At 40.1% G+C, this 23,475-nt stretch overlaps 1 protein-coding gene across 2 annotated transcripts in view; it reads right to left on the minus strand.

The window, feature by feature from the left end:
• Positions 1-18,868, minus strand: part of ZFAND3 (zinc finger AN1-type containing 3) — a 148,053-nt gene extending 129,185 nt beyond the window's left edge. Inside the window, exon 1 of one of the 2 annotated variants that reach the window (XM_068401274.1) lies at positions 18,588-18,868. In XM_068401274.1, the coding sequence (XP_068257375.1) occupies positions 18,588-18,658 (71 nt within the window). In that variant the 5' untranslated portion in view covers positions 18,659-18,868. The remainder of the gene's footprint in view (positions 1-18,587) is intronic. The other variant, XM_068401284.1, reaches the window with a different exon arrangement.
• Between the last annotated feature and the right edge of the window lie 4,607 nt (positions 18,869-23,475).

A 23,475-nucleotide genomic window follows, 5' to 3' on the forward strand; every position in this document is an offset into this window, starting at 1 on the left:
TGGCATTTATAGTATAGAATATGACAAAAAGCTGTATGATTTTATAGAAGTGTCTCAAATAATTCAAAGATTGGTTAGGGGAAAGCAGAACACCTCTAAAAACATTAGCCGTCTCTATAAAAGCTATGTTGTATGAAAGCTTTAGATTCTATTGATATTGTATGTAATTACGAAAGCAGAATTTGTGTGGATGGAATAATGCATTTTCTTCATTACTGGCTCATCTTCAAAGTTACTGAGGCTTCTGAAACTGCACTGTATCAAACATCACACCCTGGATGCTGGAGCTCACAACCTGTCTGCACTTAGGGACTATTTCTTACCCAGTGCAGGCATCCACATCTCGCTGAAACTAAAGGGGCTTTTTTGGGTGCATGTATCAACTGTTTACCATGGCAAACAATGGTGGTAAAAGTAAAAATATTCCAAACTACTTTTAAGTTCATAGCATTGAATGTTAAACATCCATACTAATGGCAGCTATTGCCCTTCCCCCTTTGTCCTTCCCCCCTCTCCTCCAAATTTAACAGGAAAGTATGTGAATTTTGAAAACCTGTTGATTCAGGATACCCGACTTGAGTTGTATTTTGAACACCTTTTTTCCCCCATTACCATCCTCTAAACTGTTCCCCCTACACTAGTCAATGTGTTCAGTAATCCTGTTTTGTTCCCTACTTCAAGCAACTTACTTGATTGCCCTATTCAGGAAAAATCCTATTGCTACCAGGGCTCCCCACACGCTGTTCCAGTGCTCACTCTAAGGCACAAGGAAAGGGGTTAAGAATAGGAGAAAGTTTCCATTGCACAGTGAGGCTGCCGATAAAGTTTTATAGGAGTTAACACAAACGGGAGAACAGATCTAGTAAATTTAGGACTTCCAAATGTTTCCCTCAAACTTGTAGACCATTTTGTGGGCTCTAAACATACTCATGCAACAAATCTGCATCTTTTAGAGAGAAAAATTACTATACCTTTTGAAGCACAACAAATACCTGAAGTCATTTCCCACTCAAAACTGTTTGGAAATAGGTCAAATGACACAAAAATTACATATACTGCTATAGAGTCTGTCAAAGAAATATCTATAAATAGAATGTGAACATAATGCTGAGAACATACTTCTCCCAAAACAGTTTGTGAGCAGAAACAACAATAAATTACTATGGAGTGATGCATCTTACTAATGGGGAAAACATATGTTTTTTAAATACACAAGATGATTTCTGTCAGTAATTAAACACACAAAAGAGTAATCAGTAAGTCAAAAAAAATACTGCCTTATGATATAAAATAATTATTGTACATCTATGATGAAATAATACATTTCTGTCCACAGCCGTAGAAAAACATTTCATATTGATATTTAAAATACTAATAAGTCATCATGTATTTATGACTCATTTTCACATGGGCAAACCATGGACAAAGCTATGGTAGTTACCCTGTTTTATGGCATTCTTTCATTTTAATGTTCTGAAATTTTACTACAAGACTGAATGCGAACTACAGATAGATATACAATGGTTTTTAATCGGTTATCCTGCCAGCTGGGGAAAACATTAGAACGTAAAATTATATTATTTATTCCAACATGCAACTCATTTCAAAGTTGTTAAAAACTGGTGAAATATTAAACGAATACATGCTTTATAAAAGAAAAGGACTACACAACTACATTTTAAATGCACTTCAGGGAAGTCATACACAAGCCTATCAAATGCTGACTGCTACTGAACTAAATCACCTCACTAAGATTCACCAATCTTTGGCTTTGGATTCAGTCCTACAAGCCTACAATCACTGTTTGACCACATTACATAGGTAGGGATGGTAACATAACATTTTCAAAGGCTCCTGAGTGTCAATGGGATTTGACACAAAAGTCATTTAAAGGCTTTGAAATCATTTATTATACTTGGACTGTCAGTGAAGGACACTCAGTTACAAGAACTATGTTTGCCTTGTTACCCGTGAAAGATAAAGAGTTCTTTTTGGTTTTAACCCGATCATGTTACTTTCAGGGCTTCTCTAACTAGGCCCTCCCAGTAAATAAATCAAAACTCAACCTTCACAAGGAAAAAAATACATTAGACCCTATGTTACATGATGAGAATTCAGGTGGGTTTAATTCCATCTTAAGCTTTTCAATAGCTGAAAGCATACAAAAAGGCTAAACAATCTCAGCGAGAGAAACCCAGGAAGCTGAGACGGTAATATTCCCTAGGCTGAAAATGTCATTGATTCATGATCTCTGTCAATGTAACTTAATTTTTTTTCATTTTCATGCTCCAAGGTGTAGGAACAAGTTTTCGCCATTTTACTCCCAAGTCTCTTTCACCCTTGTGCACTCCAGTATCATCCTCACTCCTCTTAATGACAACCAAGAGGCAAAATAAAGTCTGAGTCCTTTCTTACTGTTTGCCCCAACAAAGCTGGAGTTTGACAGTACCCTTCCACTGCAACAAAAAGCAGTTCTGCGCTTCCTCTGGCTTAGTTCAAATGACTACCCACGGGTTGTACAGTGTATGAGCAACCCTGCCCTCTGCTCTCACCTAGTCACCATTCAAATTTTGCTCCTGTAAGTAGCAAGTGACATACCCAGTGGAGAGCATTCAGCATTCCCCTTACGCACCTTCCATTCATAAATCTCCCTTGATGTTTGCAGTGAGATAATGACTTGGTTTTCAACCTCCTATGCATTTTCCCCAACTTTATAGCTACACTTCTGCAGCTGAACTCATCTGTACCTCTACTAACCGCAGATATTTCTTGGTCTATGTTGCATCCCACTTTTCCTCTTTTACCCACTTATTTTGGAAAGCAATTTCATTTTAGGATTCTGAACTATTCTAGTGCAGAACACTGATTTATTAAGAGTTGACAATATTGCATAACGTCAACTTGGTAAGTTATTTTTCCAGTTTAGGGAGCTCTTTGTGTCTCTAAAGTACAAATAAATACTTTCATATGATTGCTGTTCCAAATTTAGGTTTAGTACAATCAAAGTTTTAATGAGAAATGTATTTATCTTGTATTTCAGTCTCTCTGTGGCAGCTCTGCAAAGCAGGATGTACATGGCTAGTACTCAGAAATAATAACAAATCATTTAAAGCTCAAAGAAACAAGTAGAAGGCTTTTTTTTAAAAGAAAAAAAACCATTTCCTATTCATTTTATAATCTTAACAGTGCAGCAATCCAAAAAGGTGTTATACAATAATCTGCCAAAACATAAATAAAATCTGCTAATCTCAACTCCTCTCAGCATCTAACTAATGAGAAATGTAACTAAGTAAACACTATGCATGCTAAATCACAGCAGGGTTAGTTAAGTGTTTAGCTTAATAATCAAACGTGCTATCAACAGCAATAAGTTATTTGGAAACAACTTGGACATAACCAATCTGTTGAGTTAATCAGTGACCCACAAATCTAAGCTCCCAAATTTAACTAGCTTGATCTATATCAGCCCACTTTTGCATTTTAAACATGCAAGTTCTGTTAATTCACACAATTAATTCAAGACAAGCACTAGCTTACTCTTCTGAACTATATAAAGTCCATTAGCAGCCTGTTTTAAGTAAATAAATTATCAGGATCTCTCAAACATTACCCTCCCATATGCTATCTACTCCCTCAACATCTAAAGTAAAACTGTAGAAAGTACTGGTATTACCATTCGATACTGTGTACCTTGCTTTGGCATAATACAATTGCACATATGCAGTATTTTTTCTGAAGAGTTTTAAGCAGTATGTGGAGAAGTTTGCAGTGTCTACATAATTAACAAGATAGATCAAATTTTGTGCCTAGCCACTTGACATTTTCCTTATAAATTTATAACTAAAGCCTTTATGCAAGTACAGCAGATCTAAAATTTAATGGCTGGAAGACAGAGAACAAGGTCACCCAAAACTGTTAAGTTCTATTCTCTGACAAAAATAAAAATACCCAGTTTTTCTTTTCTATTTGTGAGGACTTAGAAGAAAAGGTAACAAGGAAACTGAAGGAATAATTAAAATGTGAACGTGCTTTACCCTGCCCCCTTCCCATCTCCTTCAAAGTTTTGCCACAGTCTAAATTAATTCCCAAGTGTAGACGTTTGTGACAGCCTTTCTCATGTTGTCCCTTGAAAGCTCACTGTCAGGAGCTCTTCTTCCACCGCTGTTCAGGTGAAAGACCTCTAAGGAAGCCTGTAACTACTGCAGAGGGCAGTGTGGATCAGCTGTACAGACAGCTCACTTTTCTCCACTAAGTTAGTACTGGTCATCTAGCCATGAGAAACGAGCTACTGCATCTGCTGCTCAGCAGATGACAGAGCAGAGAATTGCACTTTCCAGAAAGGGTGCCAGATGTAAAGCTGGGATGAGACCCCCTACTTAATGCATTGTGCCTTTCTCCTATTTCACACAGCACATTTCCCAGGTCTCAGGCAATTGTATTCCAATTACCAGGGCAGAAAGAATTCAGCATGCACATTTTGCTTTAAAGTTCAAGGGTTTTAAACATCTAGTGAAAAAAACAATCCTTCATCCCATGACAGGAGAAGGAAACCTTTACAGAGACTGGTATTTTGGCTTTTCTGTCTTCGGTGATCCAGATTAATGCAAACACAAACCGTAATCTTCACGGTTGTCATTTTCACAAGGTAGCTTCTGCTATTTTGTAAGTGTTTAAAGTAGACCACTGAGATTTATTTACAAGAACAAAAACAAGGGTATCACAGCACTTACAGAAACCATTATGTTATCCTCATAATTTTCCTATTTTGAAATAACATGGAGAAAGCGTGGGAACAAGCCTCAACTTCTTATTTTCCTCTCCTAATCAAGACCAAAGAGATCAATCACAACCAGTACACTTATTTCATCTAATTCAGACAGTAGGAAATCGGGGCCAAGTTAAACATTTCATTCGCATGCACGCAGAGCAAACAGCAAAGGCTCTTTCGTTACATCAGCTTTTTATGCATTTCTGAAGGTAATCTTAGGCAAAGGCAAGGTAACAGAGCACAGAGTGATCATTAACAGTAGGTAATAAAAATGAGCCCCGTAACATTACCTCATCCTGAACTCTCATCCAAGCTATGTGTAACCTTCTCAGTACACAAGAACAAGCAAGTTTTAACTACCCAACCACTGCGACAGGCTGCTGCTGTCAACTGCAACTCTACTGCTTCATTAACTGTCAAATTAACATTGAATCCTAAATATAAGCAGGAGTTAAAAGGAGTTGTAAAAATTAAGAAAGTAAGCAGCAGTATCAGCCCAAAAGTCTTCAGTCATCTCTAGCCTCCAAGAAAAACAAAATAAAAGAAAAAAAATAGTTTCGTGATTCTGCTTGACTTTAAACTTTTAATCATACATCTCTGTACCTTCTTCAGCCACATCCTTTACCCATGGAAGGCCTCTTCTGAAAGGAGACCACACAATCTTCTCTTACTCTCCACTTTCACCAACGCATCACAGCAGTCTGGGAAATTAAGTGGCAGGTACAAGAAAAAAAAAAGGTATCTCCAACTACAAAACTAATGAATAGCAGATATGTAAACTATGAACTGCGCATACATTGTTTTCTTGCCCCCTTACTTCCCAATACTTTTACTTAATACCCTACCCTCTGCAAACAGTAGACTGGCAGATGAAAGCATTGGTTCTTTAGCTACCCAAGCATCATTTTTCTCAAGTCAATTTATGTACATGTTTTCATTCTGTTACAGGAAGGTAAAATGCTATCTAAACCCTTTCAAAGAAAATGTTTACACTTGCCTAATTCAACTAGAATCAAAGCAAATTAAACACATCTGTACCCATCTTTAGACAGTACAAATTGAACTAGCAGCTTCTATCTTTTGTGGTAAGGATAATATCACATTCAGTGTTTGCTACATATCATGCTACATGATTTTAGCAGAAACAGTAGTTTTTGAACAATACCCACAAATAAACAGCTGAAAACAAACATACAGAAACATTAACCCAGCTCATCTGTCCAACTAGCTGGTAGAAGACATATCTTTCATGTCTTAGTAGTAGCTTTCTTGCAGCCATGATGACCTAAGGATACAGGCAAAACTGATTATGAAGACAGAGGTAATATCTAGGTATACACTTAGAAAAAGTAGACCAGCTTCCCCACATGCTGAAGAAAAGCCTGTGTCTCCACAAGCTGGTCTACTTTTTCCAAACTAGGTACTCAATTGTGCTACTAAAAATGTAACATCTACCTTCAGAATTTGTCCTGCATAGATGATGAGGGACAAGAAGGCTGAGCAGAAGAAAGGAAAACATGGTTGATTAACCAGCTAATAATAAATCCCAAGGTAAGGATCACGGACACCATTTCCCTTATCCCCTTCTCCTACTGCCTTCACAGACACCCAAAGCATACAAGTCTTTGGAGCTTCCTTTTGTGTCACAATCTTACTACATAACCTTAAAAAAAAAAAAAAAAAAAAAAGAGTACAAATCCATTTGGGCTATAAATTGACTGAAGTATTTCTTGGTTGAGTGGCCTTAAGTAGTTCTCAAAAATAATTGGGAAAAAAAAAGAAAAATCAAGATCTTCTCTAAATTCATACAGAATTTAGAGGAAAATACTATTAGAATAGTTAATCAAAGTCGTGTTCAAACAGAAGACATTTCTTTTATAGCTGTTTTCATCCTGAAAATTGATAAACACTCATAAGCATTCTTCTGTGCTACAGTAAGTCATTAGCTACACAATCCATCTATACGAGTGCTTCCGAAGAAGCCATTTCAGTTTTTATAATTCTCTATCAAAAGCTGCAAAGAAATTAAAGTTCCGTGTCTCTGTGTGTGCATACATACATATAAAAATAAAAATAAAACAAACACACCCACTTTCAACATTTCCAACCACAACATAAAGACTACTTAAAAGCACTTGTGTATTAAAGTTTGCACCGAACGTTGCTAACGGAAGTCAGGAACCCACTACTACATCAGCAAACTGAAATAATAAGGACAGAAAGAATGTTAATAAGCAAGCAGCTAAATCACTTCCCGTCTCAATGGCATCTAGCAATGTGCTGGGAACCTGATCTGAAGACACACAAAACAAAAAGAAACTGAAATTATAGCAACCTCTGAAAGCTGTAGGTTTAAGTTTCTCAAAGCCCCAGTCTAGGTCTGTTTAGTTTGGGTTTCCAATTACAGCTGTTTGAAAAGCAACCAGTAATTTCAGTTATCTGAATTTCAGATGCACTTCAGAAGACATGTCAGCTCAGGCAACTGAATTCTAACCTGTAATGCAGGAGTTCTCATTATGCCAGTCAGTAATGGAATTTCCAGTATTTTAGTTTCTTTTGAAAGAATGATATAACACATCAGTTTAGTTTACTATATAACGATATACATGACTACGTTTTTCTTCTACCTTTTGAATCCATTTTCACAAGCCACTTCAGCAGGACAGGAAACATTAATTATCCACCAGAAAGATTTCTGGTCTTTCCTGAATTAGTCACATGAGAACATTAATAGTCAAAGGAGAGACTGCAACATAGAATAATGGATAATAATGGGGTCCTATCTTCATCAACAGAGTACTGCAAAACCTCCTGAGACTTGCAGATGCGTAATGCAGGTGGTTCTTGCTCTTCTAATTGCATAGCAACTCTTCTGATTGAAAGAGACTTCCTCCACCCACCACAAACACTTCCTTCTACATGAACATCCTTGGAAACAACATGTCAATGGGTCAATATTGTCCTAGGGCCAGTTCTGATTTAAAACAAACAGTTCTCTCTAAAGGACAGAGCTGGAGCAGCTGTAAAGACTTCTTGCTACCAAGTCTTCCATTCAAGGCTCCTAAAGCACTGTGGAATTAAATGAAGAGTGATATATGATTCACTAATGAAGGAAAACTTGCAAAGAGAAAAGCACAGACCAACTGTCACACAGTGCATCAGTGGCAGAAGTAATAATAAATCCTTTCCAATATTAAATGCCAAGAAGGACACTTTCATTTAAAAAAAAGAAACATTCTACTATCCTTTATGGGTCTATAGACTCTAAACTCCTGTAATAAATGTAAGATGTATCAAAAAAAAAAAAAAAAATCAGCATTAGAGGAACAATGTCTATATATTTGGAATCGCAGTGCCAAGCAGAATGTTAAAACAGGAACATGCCCACTGTCCAAAATAAAACCAACTGCTAACTACAGACAAAAGAAGAGAAGAATATACAGTGACATTCAACTCTTCCATTTCTAACATCTAACTAATTCTGGAAAAGAAATATACTCTAAAATAAGCGTGTTAGAAGTATCATAAACACTCCATGCATTTGACAACACCAGGAGGTACAAGCAGCAGAGTCAGTCCACTTCCTCATGTCAAATGAGGACTCAATTTGGCCTATCTTAAGTTAATTATTATTTCCAAGGCAAGTTTAATTTCAATTACTTTGCAACAAAGTATTAATCACAAAGCCCCAATGCCAAGAAAAGATATTTGAAATGTTCAAGTACTATTGTTAACTGCTTTCTTTTGAAAGCTCTAAAATGTGTTAATACCTAGAGAAGTTACTGAGTATATATGGATTAATCCTAAAAGCCCTTTATCAGTTATAGCCCAGCTGACTGTTCATCCACACATCTGTGTAAAAATAAAATAAAAAGACCCCAAGATTTCAGCTGCCTCACTGTATTTTAAATCTGCTAAAATTTTGAGCATTTTTAAAAATCAAATCGAAATGCTTTCTATATCATTTTTTTCCTATTAAAAACTGAATAATTACACTAACATGCTTGCAAAATAAAACTGGAGAGAACCTTTATTATGGAAACATACAATGTTAAAAACGCTTTCACTCACCCCGTACTTCACTGTACAGAAGTACACAGTCAAAAGTTTATTCTAAAAATAGAAATTATCAGATTTTAAATTGATTAACATGTTAACAGTTCAGGGGAACACTTGAAACCTGTCTGTGTGAATGAGCAAACATTTGTTAACACATGGACAATTTTAGAAACCATTATTGTCCATTAGTTCACTGAAGGAGATTACTAAAAAAAGGAACACTAGGACATGAAACAATGAACAAGCATTACTGCATCCGACACTAATGCCTCTTCTTGAAAGCTGGTGTCAGCAATACCTGACCTAAGATTCACCTTTCTTCAGCTAAAAATGCATTTCATTAAGCAATATTGGATATTTGTTAAAGTTTCAAAGACAAATAATTGATTTACCAAAACACTAGACTCCTTAATATTGACAGTACCTTGGACCAAAATAGCATCTAATCAACAGTCAGAACAACACAATTTCCAATACTGAGGGACTCTTGCTAAATGACAGCATTTTGCCTGTTTTATACATGCAACTTCCTCTGAGACACCCCTAACAACATATAATTAGAGATCAAAATTATCAAAATGCTGCTGTTATGGTGACAGGGCAGATCTAAGTAACAAGTCATATTGTGAAGGCCAGTTGTGTTTTAGCAATTAAGTCAATGAGGACATGACTGGATTCTGCTTTTCTAAGTGCACAATTAGGGGGTTATCATGGAACCAGCATGCCTTTTTTTTTTTTTAAAACACTGCTTTTAATCTAGTATTGCACTCCCTTCTTTTCCCCCTTCCTTAGGTGCTTAGGAATTAAATAGGGCTTCTACATTCAAACAAGCAGAAGTTAACAGGCCCTCAAATTAAATAACTCACCCAGAATCAGATACTACATAGACTAAAGAGCTAGAAACGAAAGAGGGTAATCATCAAACAATCTTCTTCTCTCAGTCTGTCTGACTGCTTATTAAAATTATTTTAGGACAACCAATTTTTATCTTCATTCAAAATGTTTCATTACTTCCTGTTACTGTCTTTAATTTACACCAATAAACACTGGAAATCCAGCACTAGCCAAAGTATATTTATTAAAGTATATAACACCAATGAAAGTAATTTTAAAAATAAATTCCCTTAAACCACTAATAAAAACGCTACAACATTTAGAAACTGAAATTTATCTTCCTCCCATTGACCTACATTGTTCAAGTTCAGAGCGTGCATATGGTGGCCAGATTAAACAGCAGGAAGTGAACAGGATACCTACAATTCTTTCATAAATAACGTAGGGCAGCAGCCCCTGCTGCAGGGAAGACCCCAGAGAACAGACTGAAAGTAAAAATCCGTCAACAATTCCCTAATACAACTTCTGTGTACAGGCAAGTAATGCACTTACCACAATGCTACTACTCAGATGCTACTAACAGAGAAATTGAATACACAACTGCAAATGTCTTCCTTCTCCAACTCATAGAATACTGTAATTCTTCAATGAATACATTTTCCTGAGTACAGGTAAAGAATAATTTACAGTGAATGAAGCTCTCTATTACAATACGCTGTTTGACTTGAGAGTTACAAGATTTCAAAAAACATGTTAAAAAATATGAAAATTAAGTTTAAACACTACACTCCTTAAGCGTATAAAATTCTCACAAATTCAAACAAAAGACCCATCCCTATTATTAAAAAAAAAAAAAGTGTTACATCAAAATCTTAAAGTAGAAGATAATGGTTAGGCATTTTTGTAGAACCTAAAAATGTTAACTTCTACTGTATGTTAACATCATCTCTATGATCTGAAACCATTGATCATGGTCATCCACACAAAGGTTTCATTTTCAGAAAGTATTTTTCAGAATCTTTTTGCATTCGCTGCATATAGTATCCTCAATAGTATTTTCTTATGTGGCCTTCTCAGTGTCCTGAGAAGATACCTTTCTAATATCTGCAACTACTCTGACTAATCTGTGAAGTTCCTTCACAAATCTGACGTCTAGAGGAATCAAATCACGCTGCAGCTATTGCCTGATTTTTAATTCTTCTTCCAAAAGCAGGGAAAGGGCTCCATGCTAGTGAGCCCTGCCTATACTGAATAGATAGGAAGGATTTTTGCCATTTGAGCAAAAGAGGAGAGGAAAAAAGGGAGAACAGATCAATGTAATTTACTTGCCTAAACTGAATATGAAGTTTACCTCTGAGATCCAAATAAGAGTTTCAACATAATCAAGATCAAATACTGTCCAAAAACATTCACAAGACATTTATGATAACACTTCAAGATACAAAGCTAGTCAGTCAAGGTTGTATATTTGAGGAGATACCAGAGCACAGTGACATTTTAAACTTCAAAGAATATAAGCAATATTTTGATGAGAAAATATATCACATTCATCATTCCTACTGCCTCTAAAAAAGCCTGTGTATTTTTATGCACAAACTTCTAATTTAAAATAATTTTAAAATCCAGTAATAATTGGCATAGCACGTTAGTGAAAATATTCAAGTCAAAACCATGATGAATATATCCATCAAGGATCATTCTCTCAAGTTAATGCTTTGCATCACTGATTTAAACACCTTAAAGGAAATACTGGGTCACAATGCTTCCATCAGTTTGAGGCTTCAACAGCTCTCCAAACTCAACATGCAGCAACAACATTACCACTTCTGCGGAATTTTGATGTTGAAGTGGTTAAAACTTGTGCAATTAAAAACAGCAGCAGTATTTCCTTAAAACTCATACCTATATGATAACCCTCTAACAGACTGGACTTGCCATTAGAAACCTTTGAGAACACAAAGCACGTTCAATAAAATGAAGCAATATACAAAACACAACACATCTATGCGACCATACAACAGTTGAACATTTTACTAATTAGCATTAAGACACATATTTCGTAGCACTGTGGAATAATCATTAGCACTGCCCAAATCACAATACCTTCAACTAATCACAGTTTACAAAAGACATGAAGAAGGTACTGACTGACAGACAGATAGAAAGAAACCTGGGAGGCGACCTAGACACAGTAACTTTTAACTCCTCCAAGCTTCAAAAAGCAGCACACAATCTACTTCTTTCTTGTTTGCTCCACTTGTAGGAGCAGCAGCTACGACACTGAACTTGATTGTGACTGAGGAGGAAGTTACAGTTAGATTAAAAGGCGCTGGATACATCTGTCTATAATTACCACTGCATCCATCTACAATGAAAAAATATTTCTAAAACATTTTATATAAAAATTTTGAGTAAATTTATGGTTTAAGCAAGTGTTTTTTTCAAATTCTGGCTTCACTGAAGAAGTGAACAGACATTTTTAATCAAGCAGGCCTATTTTTGGATCTTCTTAAACGAAACACCCTCATACACCAGCTGTTTGAATTCACTCACTCCTTAGAATTATCACACAGCAAGATTAAAGGAAACAAAATCAATTTTCTTTTTTTTTTCATAAAGAGAATGGTTAAACTATGGAACTACTTGCTGCAGGATGTTGTGAGGGTCAAGAGTACATATGGATTTACCGAGTCATTATGCAAATTCTTAAAAAAATAGGTAAGACTTACTAAGCCATAAATCTATAAAACAGGGGACAACCTTATGTCAGACTGCCAGAAGCAAAGGAGGTGTACTGTGATAAGCATCACTGCATGCTTGCTCTGTCCTTACGCTTATTCCCTCAGCATCACTTATCACCCAAATCAGAAACAGGGCTGGATGCATCTTTGGTCTGATCCAGAACAGCTGTTTTTCATTAAATAATAAAATCTCTTTTCTGTTTTGTCTATTCTATTAAGTACTGCAAAAGAAAGCATTGTTTTCACATTCCTAGAAAAGAGCTTATTATAGTTAAAGTACTAAAGCCAGTTCATCTGCCTTTACTTCGAGTGCCAGTAACTCCTGTCCCTAAAGGATAGGAGCTTACTTCCCAAGCTTCTACAGCAAATAGAAAACTTAGCCCTGATCCAAAACATGGTACTTCACAACTGTGGTTGTGAGAGGCACTTGCTCACTGTATAAAAAAGTGAAAAAAAAGTCTATCTTTTTACTTCAGTTGAGATGCTCTTCTAGTTGTATTATGACTGAGGGAAATCACAAGAACAATTTATCATTCTTTGTTCTGCATATTCTTATTTAAGCAGGGAACGTGACAAAGTTCAATTCCCCCCCCACCACCACTCTCTCCTCAGATAGAAACTTCTCCATGTCTCATAATTCTCAATATCTCCTAAACTTAAGACCCAAGCAACTAATTTCAGTGTCTCTCCAATGCCTGTTATCATCCTCTGTAGCACTTCCTAGGAAAACTTGTAAATAAATGAATTCCTCATCAGACTGTTTCTGTGAGTTAAATAACTTGTCACTTCTATTTGTGCAACACACCAGTAAATGTGTTACAGCAGTTAACGATGACTTTAACTACAAACTGCTTCAAATTCTTTTACCCAAGGATTTGACAGCGTATTAAACAACTTCATGCATAACATAAAAAATACAATATTCAAGTATTTTCAGTCTTAACCTAAGACCAGAACAGAGTACAAGGACCACAGCAGGCAAATTAATTACTTCATTCCCACCAACTAGTTTCCCGTGACAGCCTATGAACATTTGTAATAAATAAAAGCAAACAAGCTTTTATCTTACTCACAAAAAAATGGTTTAGATCTTGTACAAGGTAGTAAGAAGTAGCCTTCCTAAAACAGAAATGTCATTAATTTATTGATTTAAATCACTTTAGAGGGAAGAACTGACTTTTCTGATCATCAATAACTGCAGAGAAACCTTGCCCCTCACACAGCACTACCCACACAGAGCTATCCCAAAGCACCTTATTTGGTCCTCACTGCTCATTATTCACTCAAAGACCTCAGTTAATACTGAGGTCTAATAAAGAATTACCTATTTGGTAGTGCATACGTTGTCTTGCATCAACTGACAAATTCATTGCTTATTCTAGCACCTGATCCAAAGCTCCAGTAAGAGAAAGCCTGGCTAAGGAACTGCATGATACAAGCCTAGTGAAAACTAATTCTCAGATGGAAAGGTACATATTTCAACAGTTTACTCAAGCCTTATTTTGGAACACCTATGTGAGGTTTCAACAGTGACTAAAGCAAAATTAGGTTTAAGAAGGCATTATGCATTCACAATGACCTATGTAACCTATGATATTAGAAAGTATTTATTAAAAGGACAGTCACTGAGAGTGCATATGGAATGAGCAGCCGTAATCACCAAAAAAAAAAGAAGGAAAAGACTAGCCAGAGAAGAGGCTCCTTAATGGCACACATATATACAGTCATTATTTGTTTAGAAGCTAAAAGCAAGCTTTGGTGATATACAGTCACAGACTAATCATGCTTATGTTAAATGATTCACCATTTGATCAAATGTTTAATTTTAGTAAACAAAATCGAGAAAAGAGCCAGATTGGCATGGCAGGGACCTGATGATACATAAGTGACTGGAAAATCCAGACTCAGAAATAAACTCTGGATTGGGCCTGCACAGAATGCTCGGGGCACAATGTCTCATCACACACATGATGCTCGCAGTGTCAGAGAAAGGCAGAACAAATGGTAACATCCTGCAAAACCCCTGCTGGCATGTTCTCAAACGATATTGCCATCAGTTTTAGCTGACTACAGTACCTTATAGTTGCCAGAACTAAGATGAGATGAAACTAATCATACTGTGTTTTCAATCAACTTCCTGCTGGCTGCCACCATTTCAAGAATGGAATTCATTTGTTTTACATCCATTAACATACTTCCTTCTTTCTGGTTCTAAGGCACTGAATGCAATGGTATGGTATCAGTCTGGACCAGAAGAAAAATAAGCAGCAGTCACTACAGTACAAAAAGAATTGTGAAAGTATTACCCTCTCTGACATACTCCTTCACAGTATATGCTTCTACCAGCCAAGGAGTATTTTAACTTACAAGTCTCACCTATGCATGTAACCATTTAATAGTAAAAGCCCCAGCCCTTTGATGAGCTATACACAAGTGAAACCTTTGTGGAGTCCTTTAAAAGCCAATGGGGAACTGCCAACATGTAGTTCATTAAAGGATCATGTCCCATCTCTAATATAAGCAAAATGGCTTAACTGGCATATATACGTAGTAACTTATTACATAGAAAACAGTAATATTTTCATGTATTTATTAATTTAGACTTGAAGATGTTGCATATGCCATAAAGTGAAACAGGTTTCTGAAATCCACCAATCTAAGAAAAAAAAAAAAACAACATTACATGGTCTGTTAATCAGGAAGAGAAGAATTTTTCCAGATCATAATGAGACATTAACCACAGCATAAACTCTAGATGAAGTAACCTAAAATAACGACTTGCATACTGCACCCTTTCCAACCTTTGTACACTAAGACTATTCCAATAAAAAGCAAGATAGTTGCAACTGACCAAAGTTTAAGATATAAAAATAGGAAGGGGAGCAAAATTTTTCCAAACAATAAGTTGTGTGAATTTTTCATAAATAACATGGATACAGGTGAGGTTTCACAACTGAGATTATCTGGGTAACTGAAATTATTTTGTAAAACACAAAGATCACCTCAGTGTTCCATCTGAACTTTACTTAAGCAGAAATGACAGACTGGACATTCTAAAAAGAAGGGCAAGTCTGCAGAAGATTTACAGATGGATTCCGTGATATTCAACAAAAGGTAAGTAAACGTTAGCCATTGACCTTAAGCAGATGTTTCAGAAGTCCTGAACAGTCTCACTCAAGTCCCTTCTTTCAGCTGTTCATTTTTCAGTCTCTTAGATCTTGAAACATCAAGAGTTAGTAGTTTTCCAGCCACTAGAGATTCTTGAAACCTACAGGAGCTGAATTTCTAATATAAAACCAAGCATTTTAAAAGAAGAACCCCTCCAACTTTAATGCAATAGTATATACTAGTCTTTTCCTGTAATCTCTTTGCATGCCACCACTATCAACGTGCACCTCAGGAGCTACTTCTATCACTGTTCATCAATATGCAAGTTTTAGCCCAGAGACCCACAGCTTACTTCAATTTTAATGCTTCTTTCCATATTTTTCTTAATATTTCCTGTCTTTGTGGATTACTGCAGAAATCATGCATCTTACTGCAAACAGTCCTGGCTAAGCATTACAGAAAATCAATCAAAAAAAAATCACCATCTTTTATACTTGGCAAAATCTAGACCCTATTGTCTGACCTACTGACACTGAATTCTTCTGCTGCCTACATGGTTCAGGCTCAGTTAAGAACAATCATGAAAAGATTCTCAACCACTGGACTGATGGGGACCAGGAAACATAAAGCAATGCTATTCCTCTACATTACTTTATTTACAAATTTCATGGAAACTACTACATTAAATTACAAGTTTCAGAACTTCTCATAGCCTTGAATGTCCTGCAGATAAAGAGCAAATATGGCCCTGTTATTCCAAAATGTGACTTAACAGACATATAAAAGTGACATGCAAGTCACAGATAAGACTCTGTCTTAAGACATGTTGCTGGTAATAACCCCAGCTGACATCTAGAGCAGCAGAATTCCAACTTCAGATGCATGGAGGTCTTTTTGCTATCATGATTTACTTTCTTCAGAAAGCTGGTATAAAACTGTGACCACTTAAGTACTCCTGCCAATGCAACTTCACTAGAAGGGCAGGTCTACATAGACATAGATTTACCAGCCAACCTTTTCAAGCACTAGGAAGGTCTAGGTAAATAAGGACAAGAAGACACTTAAGTTTCTTCAGGACTGAGAAGTACAACAAACCATCAAACTCTGGAAGCTGACAGCACAGTTTTGGTTTTTGCTGGGTTTTGTTTGGTTTTTTAAAGTGAAAAAATAGACAGGTAGCTTGCCACTGTGTATTGAAATGTACCTGACAGACACTTAAAAGAAAAACAGATCAATTTCTTCACTGTATTGGTGGAGAAAGTGAGCTTTTTCCCACAATGCTGTCTTTCAAAAATATCTTACAAGAAACACTACTGCATGGATGACACCCTGAATGGGGGCGGGGGGCAAAAAAATACCAGTTGGATAGCTGCTTGTGCAAGGGAGACCTACGTTAAGAAAAAAAGAAGTAGCAGCTTTAAAGACAATGGGGTTTTTTGAGAGCCTCCTGTAACCATTGAGCAGATCCTTGAACACAAAGCACCAGATTTTCTTCTCGTTATCGCAACACGCTGAACTAGCCAAGTTCAGTCCAATGAAAAAAGTTCACTTCCAACTTTCTGCAACTCTCCTTTCACATCAGTATCACGTTACAGAAATCAGTATGCTACATTAGAGATAGCAGCAGCTTGCTTTCCGCTACACTACAGAAGCATCAGACTCAAATATGGGAGCCTAACATAACAAAAATAAACAAAATTATTTACTGTATATTTATAATCTGTCTTGTAAGATCACTCCCAGCAGGGCCATGGCATTTGTCGCAGCTCAGGCCTCTGTCTTAACTCAAAAATAGGATTTCATTTAAAATCTTGCCACTCCAATAAACCAACCAAATGTACAGTGACATCACTAAATCACTCTTATTGCATCTCTTTCCTCTCAGCCTCCACTCCCCCAGAGCACCTTAAATTGTATGACATAAATCCCAAGAAGGTACAATCACAGACAAGCGTAAATCTCTGGTGGGCCCTCAAAAGTCTATTTAGTCACATATTCTTTGAACTTTCCATAAATAAGAACATTAGGGACTAACGTTTCTGTGATACTCATTAAAGGTGCTTTGTGATCACATGTACCTGCCAGTATACCATCTGCCACGATACATCTGATTTTAAAAAAAAAAAAAAAAAAAAAAATCAATAATGGAAACACCTTCCGTAGACATGGCCCTAGAGGTGAGTTTAGCAAGGAAGAGGCTGACTTTTTTTTCACCTTTGGCAAACAGGAACGACCTTACTCCCTCCATTCTAACAGGGCATCAGCCAACAGCTAACAAGGACCTTATCTATACGAACCTCTCTGCCTTCGTATGGTGGAGAATTAAGGACATTAGCCTTTTCCCTTCGTTAGTTACCCTGCGCTGATCTACGTGAAGGGCCGCGAGAGCTCCCAGTTCCCGGGCGCAGGGCAGGGATGTGTCAGGCACCGCGCTCCAGGACACCAGGGGTCCGCACTACTCCTCTGCGCCTGTGAGGAGCTACAGGCAGGCCCCGGAGCGCAGCGGCAGCCCCAAAGGAGAGGCACCCGCTCCAGGAAACCCGAGTGTCTGGGGAAGCGCGCAGGCCTCCCCGCGCCGAGCTGCCAGGAAGGTCGCCGCCGAGGTGCCCGAGCGGCGGGGGAGGACGCGGGGCCACCGCCGGCGGCCAGTCCGGCCCCCCCCCCCCCCCCGCCCCCGGGGGCAACGCAGCCACCTCCCCCCGGGGTCACCCGCTGCCTCTAAACCAGGAGCCGCCGCCACCCCCACCCGGGCCCCCCGGGACCGCGGCACACCCCGCCACAAGCCGGGAGGCGGGGGACACCCCTCTCCCCCAGAGGGCAACCCCTGCAGCCCGCCCGGCAGGGGCCAGCGGCCACCCCCGCCCCCGGGGCGAGCTGCGGGCTCGGCCCCCATGACAGGCCCGAGCCCAGGGCTACAACCTGGCCCGGCGCCCCGGCCGGCCGGCCCGCCCGCCAGGCCAGGCCCGCGCCCTGCCCCCGCCCAGCCGCAGCCCCCCGCCGCCTGCCCCCCTCCCCGCGCCGGGCCAGGCCAGGCCGGCTCCAGCCCAGCCCCCTCTTCGCCCTCGGGCCCTGCTTACCCCCAGAAGCCGCAGGGGCAGCGCGGTGGCAGGCTGGGCGCCTTGCTGCGCTCGCTGCCGGCGTCTCCCATGGCGGGGCCGGTGCGCGGGGCGGCGGCAGCGGCGAGGAGGGGGGGCGCGGGGCTCCCAGCCGGGATTCCAGGCCGGTCAGCTGGAGCCGGGCGCGACCACTGGGGAGGCGGTGGAGGGGAGGGCGCGGGAGGGGGGCGGCCGCGCCCTACCGGCCAGGCCCCCAGGGGAGCGGGGACGCGGCGCGGAGCGCTCTGCGGCGGCCCCTCCCGCCCGCCGGTCCCTGTGACGACCCCGCTGTCGCAGCGGGGCGCGCCCTCCCTCCCCCGCCGCTCAGCCCCTGACTCAACAATGCGTGTCCCCCCGCCTCCGGCGTCTTGCCTCCCCCTGTCCTGAGCAGGATGGTTTCGCCAAGCCACCGGATCAGCTGGGAGTGGCCTATACCATAGCCCATCCCTGGGGGGAGTTAGGTTAGATCAGGGGAGGGAACTAGGAGAGAAGCAGGTTTGGAAGGCACCTATAGACTCGATAAGGGATGAACTGCTCTGTGAGGAGGCTTAGGGCGGCCCGAGGCCTGCGCAGCTACCTAGAGCTGCCGCCCTCTTTTGCCTCTACCCTCATAGTGGTACAGCCAGGGGAGACCGAGGGGGTGTGGGGGTGCCGGCGTTGGCCGCGCATGCGCGGAGGGCCTTCGACGCGGAAGTTGGTCGGTGGCGAGCGGGTCCCCGGGGGCCTCCCCCGCGCTGCCCGGGGCCGGGGGGGACCGGGTGGGCCCGCACCCCCCACCCTCCTGGGCCGGGACTTGTTCGAGCCGCCGCGGCCGCCTCTGAGGGACCCCGGTGCGGCGGGGCGTGGACCAGGCCTTTCTCACTGCGGGCTCCGTTTGCTTCCGTGCCAGGCCTCTCCGCTGCGAGCTGGGAGGGAGGCCTGGAGGCCGGGGAGGGCCCAGAGGACGATGCTCCGTTTTCTTTTTCTTGCTTATTCTGTAGGTGTTCGTCCTCGGTTTCCCTCAGCACGAAATAAACTCGGTTAGGTGTTTAAAGTACGTGGGGTTTTCTTTGCCTGTGGTAAACAACAGTCAGTGCCTGAGGACAGTAAGCTGAGGGCTGGCTGAAGCCGGGAGAAGGGGGCCACCTTGGCCCTCGTGTGTTGGCCCCAGAGAAAGGGACCTGCAAGCGGTAAGGAATGTCAAGTAGGGAAGCGTACAGCGGGCACGGTGCATAGGCGATTACCGGCTGCCGCCCCTTGACGGACAGGAAAGGAGAGGGGAGTTTCCAGCAGCTGGACTTGAGAGCTGAGTAATGGGGATTGTATTTCTGGTAAGGGTTTAGTAAACGGCCTTGAGCAAGTTACAGTCTTGCACTCGCTGTACCTTGGTTTTGTCTGTGAAGTGGAAATACTGCTGACCCCCTGCTAGAAATGGCTTTTTGATCTGAGTGAAAAACGCTATGTGGAAAAATACTGGTGTGGCAATAACAAAGGTGGAATTTTGATGTACTCCTGAGGTGCTGTTACCCATCTTACACTTTGAATCCTGCTTTGCACTTAAAACCAAGGTTATTTAACGTTGAAAATAATAAACATCCTTAACAAAGTCCAGAGTATGTAGGTCTGTGTGAACAACTAATTAAATCTGCCAATGACCTTTTGACTTGAATATTCACCTTCTTAAATAATCTTATATCAAATTAATTGATGACAGTGAAAAAAGTAGCAATGAAATACGTATACACACATGCTTAAAGCTTTTTAGTAAAAAGTTGGAATTTAGTTGAAATCATGTAAACAGACTTCTTTTGAAGAGACTGGTTTGTGACAGAGTTTACTAATAAGGGTTGTTTTATCTAACCCTTGACTCTGTTGATGCATCAAGTGGGCCATTAATGCTTCAGTAGCTCAACCAGTCACTGCTCTTTCTCAGCAGCAACTTTGAATGCAATAATGTTATTGAGTGTAAGAAAGACCGACGTGGTATGATGGAGACAGGACACATGTTGAGAGTCTTCATTGACACATTAACTGGTCCAACTGCCAGCCCTCTTTAAAGTGTCTGTGGCTGCATACCACCCCGTGCACCGAAGCATGAGAGCTTCCTCTTGGCACAACTTTCTGAAGAGCCTAGCTGCTGAGGCAGCACTGCTGGGTGCACCAAGAGAAGAGAGTACTAGAACAAAATAGCCCTGGCCTCATTAACTCAGCCCTTTAAGCCAATAAGTCAACTGAAAATTAAAATTCTCTCTTATGTGCTGGCTACCTGCACTGCTGCCAGAGGCTGTAAATCCCCCTCAGATAAGGAGTACATAGTGGCTTTTTAAAGATGATTTCATAGTTAGTTTGTATGTCCTTATTTGCTATTAAAGTGAGCTCGTGTTGAGTTAGCTTTCAAGTATTACAAATGTTGTGGAGAGGCATTCTCTCTCTGCTCGGTAGTCTTGTGTCATTTCAAATACACCTTGATTTTGTAAAGTTACAGTTGGATAATGTCAAAATTCTAGTTTTCCGAGCAATTCATATTTTTAAAAACCCTACAGTGGTGTGGTAATTCACTCCAAAGTTAAACACAAGAAAAACATGAGTTTAGGGATAATGTTATTACATGAAGCAAACATTTTAAGCATGATGACAATGAAGACACCTGAACAACTCTAACTCTGCCTCCTACTAATGCCCTAAGGAGGAATGATCTTTGGGGGAAAAAAAAATTTAGGATTATAGTACAGTTGCATACTATGGGACGGAGCAGAGGAAGCATGCATGCTTTGATGCTGTGATGCCATATATTTATAATAATATATTTAGTCCTTTTTTTTTTAAAGTACAACTTTTGCAACACTGGTTTTGTATAACTGTGGCATTTCCTACTGTGTTTAACCAACACAAAATTTAAATTACTGATGTATCCATTCAGTATTGTTTCCTGAAAATTCAGTGTATTAATCTATACCTGCTTTTCTAAACCCTTTAATGTTTTGATTTGTGTCACGTTTCTTCTAATCATATCCATCCATTTGCAGCCACCAGAAAGTGTGTTTTTGTGGTGCAACGTGACAGCAAGGGGAAGTACCACTCTGCGATGCTGCTTCAGAGGCTGGCAGGGAAAAAACTGGTTCAGCTGATCTAAAATGAACACAGTCATGAGCAGGGCATCGCAACCTCCATTCAGTGTGTGGGCTCTTCCTCCAACAGATCTCCTGTTGAGCCAAGCCTCTGGCTCCCTGAGGAATTTCAGTGCTAACTGACATTTTCTCTAGCTTTTTTTCATCCAAAGAGTCCAAGTCTTGGATGCTTTCTCAACTAACATATAAGCACCCAAAGACAAATGAATAAACAGCACTTAGGAAGCATATGCAGGGATGTGCAGGATATTAGTTGGATAGGGCTGGGAATATTCGTACACAGAAAGTCATCATAAGGTCCAGATATAGCAAACCATGTCTGAACATTGGGAAGCAAATATGCATTGTAAACATGCATTAGGTGAGGGGGAAACCTACTTAGTGATAGGAAAGTAACTCGAAAAACAGTAATGCCAGAAAAGGACCAGTGAGCAACAGTTTAAGTATATGACAACAGAAACAGCTGATGTAATTTTAATTCTGCATATCCAAATGCATGAAATAGATGGGAAAAGGTGGTAATCCTTCTAATGGGACTCTAGTGGCCCTGCAGCTCTTCTCCAGGCATCTTTTTGCAGGCAAATCAGAGAGAATGCAGAGGAGAGCAACCAAAATACAGCCTGCAGACACTGAAATACTTAAAAAATCTAATGTTTACAGTTTGGCAAGGGAACGGTTTCATTTGGGGAGAGATCATAACCACACATTCATATTTAAAATTACAAACAAAAATGGAAGGTACTTGCCAGCAGGACACACGGAGTTTAGTAAAAGATGTAAAAGAGATGTCTCTAAGGGGAGAAACACTTAGGACATACACGGAAAATGTTCTCATGGTGAAGTCTGATTTTTACCTCACTGAGGTGCTTCTGGCTTGTTCTCAGTGGGGCCCCGTTGCGGGATCAGATGAGGTAACAGGCCTCACAGGATCAGGAGGCAAAACTCCACCAGATTTAGAAGCCACAATTAAATACCATTGTTTCTCAAGTGCTCCCTTTTTTTATAGACAGACTAGACAAGGTTGTACCTGTATATAATCAGAACATTTAGGGGTTGTTTATTTTAGTGTAAACATGATTGCCTGATTGAGATACACATGCACACCTGTAAAGTGGAGCAGGTGGAGAACGCCACAAGTATTGTACCTCTTCCTTCTCATCTTGTGATCTAAATTACCATAAAATGATAAAAGTGACTCATGTGGTGCCAATCTGTTAGAGAGACTCTTGAACTGATTGAAATAATCATCACTTTTTATTCCTCTCCAGTAGGCACATAGTCTTAGTGAAATCTTTTCTTTTGGAAGGTCATTCTTGTTAAAGCCTGTATTGAGGCTGAAAAATAAAGTGAGCATGTGGGAGAGGGCAGTGGAGAGGACATGTCTGAGCTATAGTGATAGCTAAATGATTCTATATGATTCTGTGATTCTAATGATAAAGGTGAACAGTTACGACGATTCGCCAGAGCCTGGGGCCTAGGCTACAGACCATGAAGACATTAACCTGCAGCAAGTCAGCAACACAGGTGCGACACCGGAAAAGGCAACTGAACCCCACCCAAGACCAGCTGAATCGAGACCAAGGCTGCCAGGCTTTCAAGTGCCTGCTCTTCGATGCATAGCTCATCTCATTTTCTACATTTGACAAGCATATATTGGGTTTTGTATGCAATTGGCATAGCAGGGTGTGATCCAGCTGAATGCCTCAAGATTTGCTTATTCATTTAGTTTGTTAGGTGTCAGTGCAAGCAGCCTGAAGAGAGAA

This window comes from Nyctibius grandis, chromosome 1, assembly GCF_013368605.1.
Source record: "Nyctibius grandis isolate bNycGra1 chromosome 1, bNycGra1.pri, whole genome shotgun sequence".
In the NCBI taxonomy this organism is placed as follows: domain Eukaryota; kingdom Metazoa; phylum Chordata; class Aves; order Nyctibiiformes; family Nyctibiidae; genus Nyctibius; species Nyctibius grandis.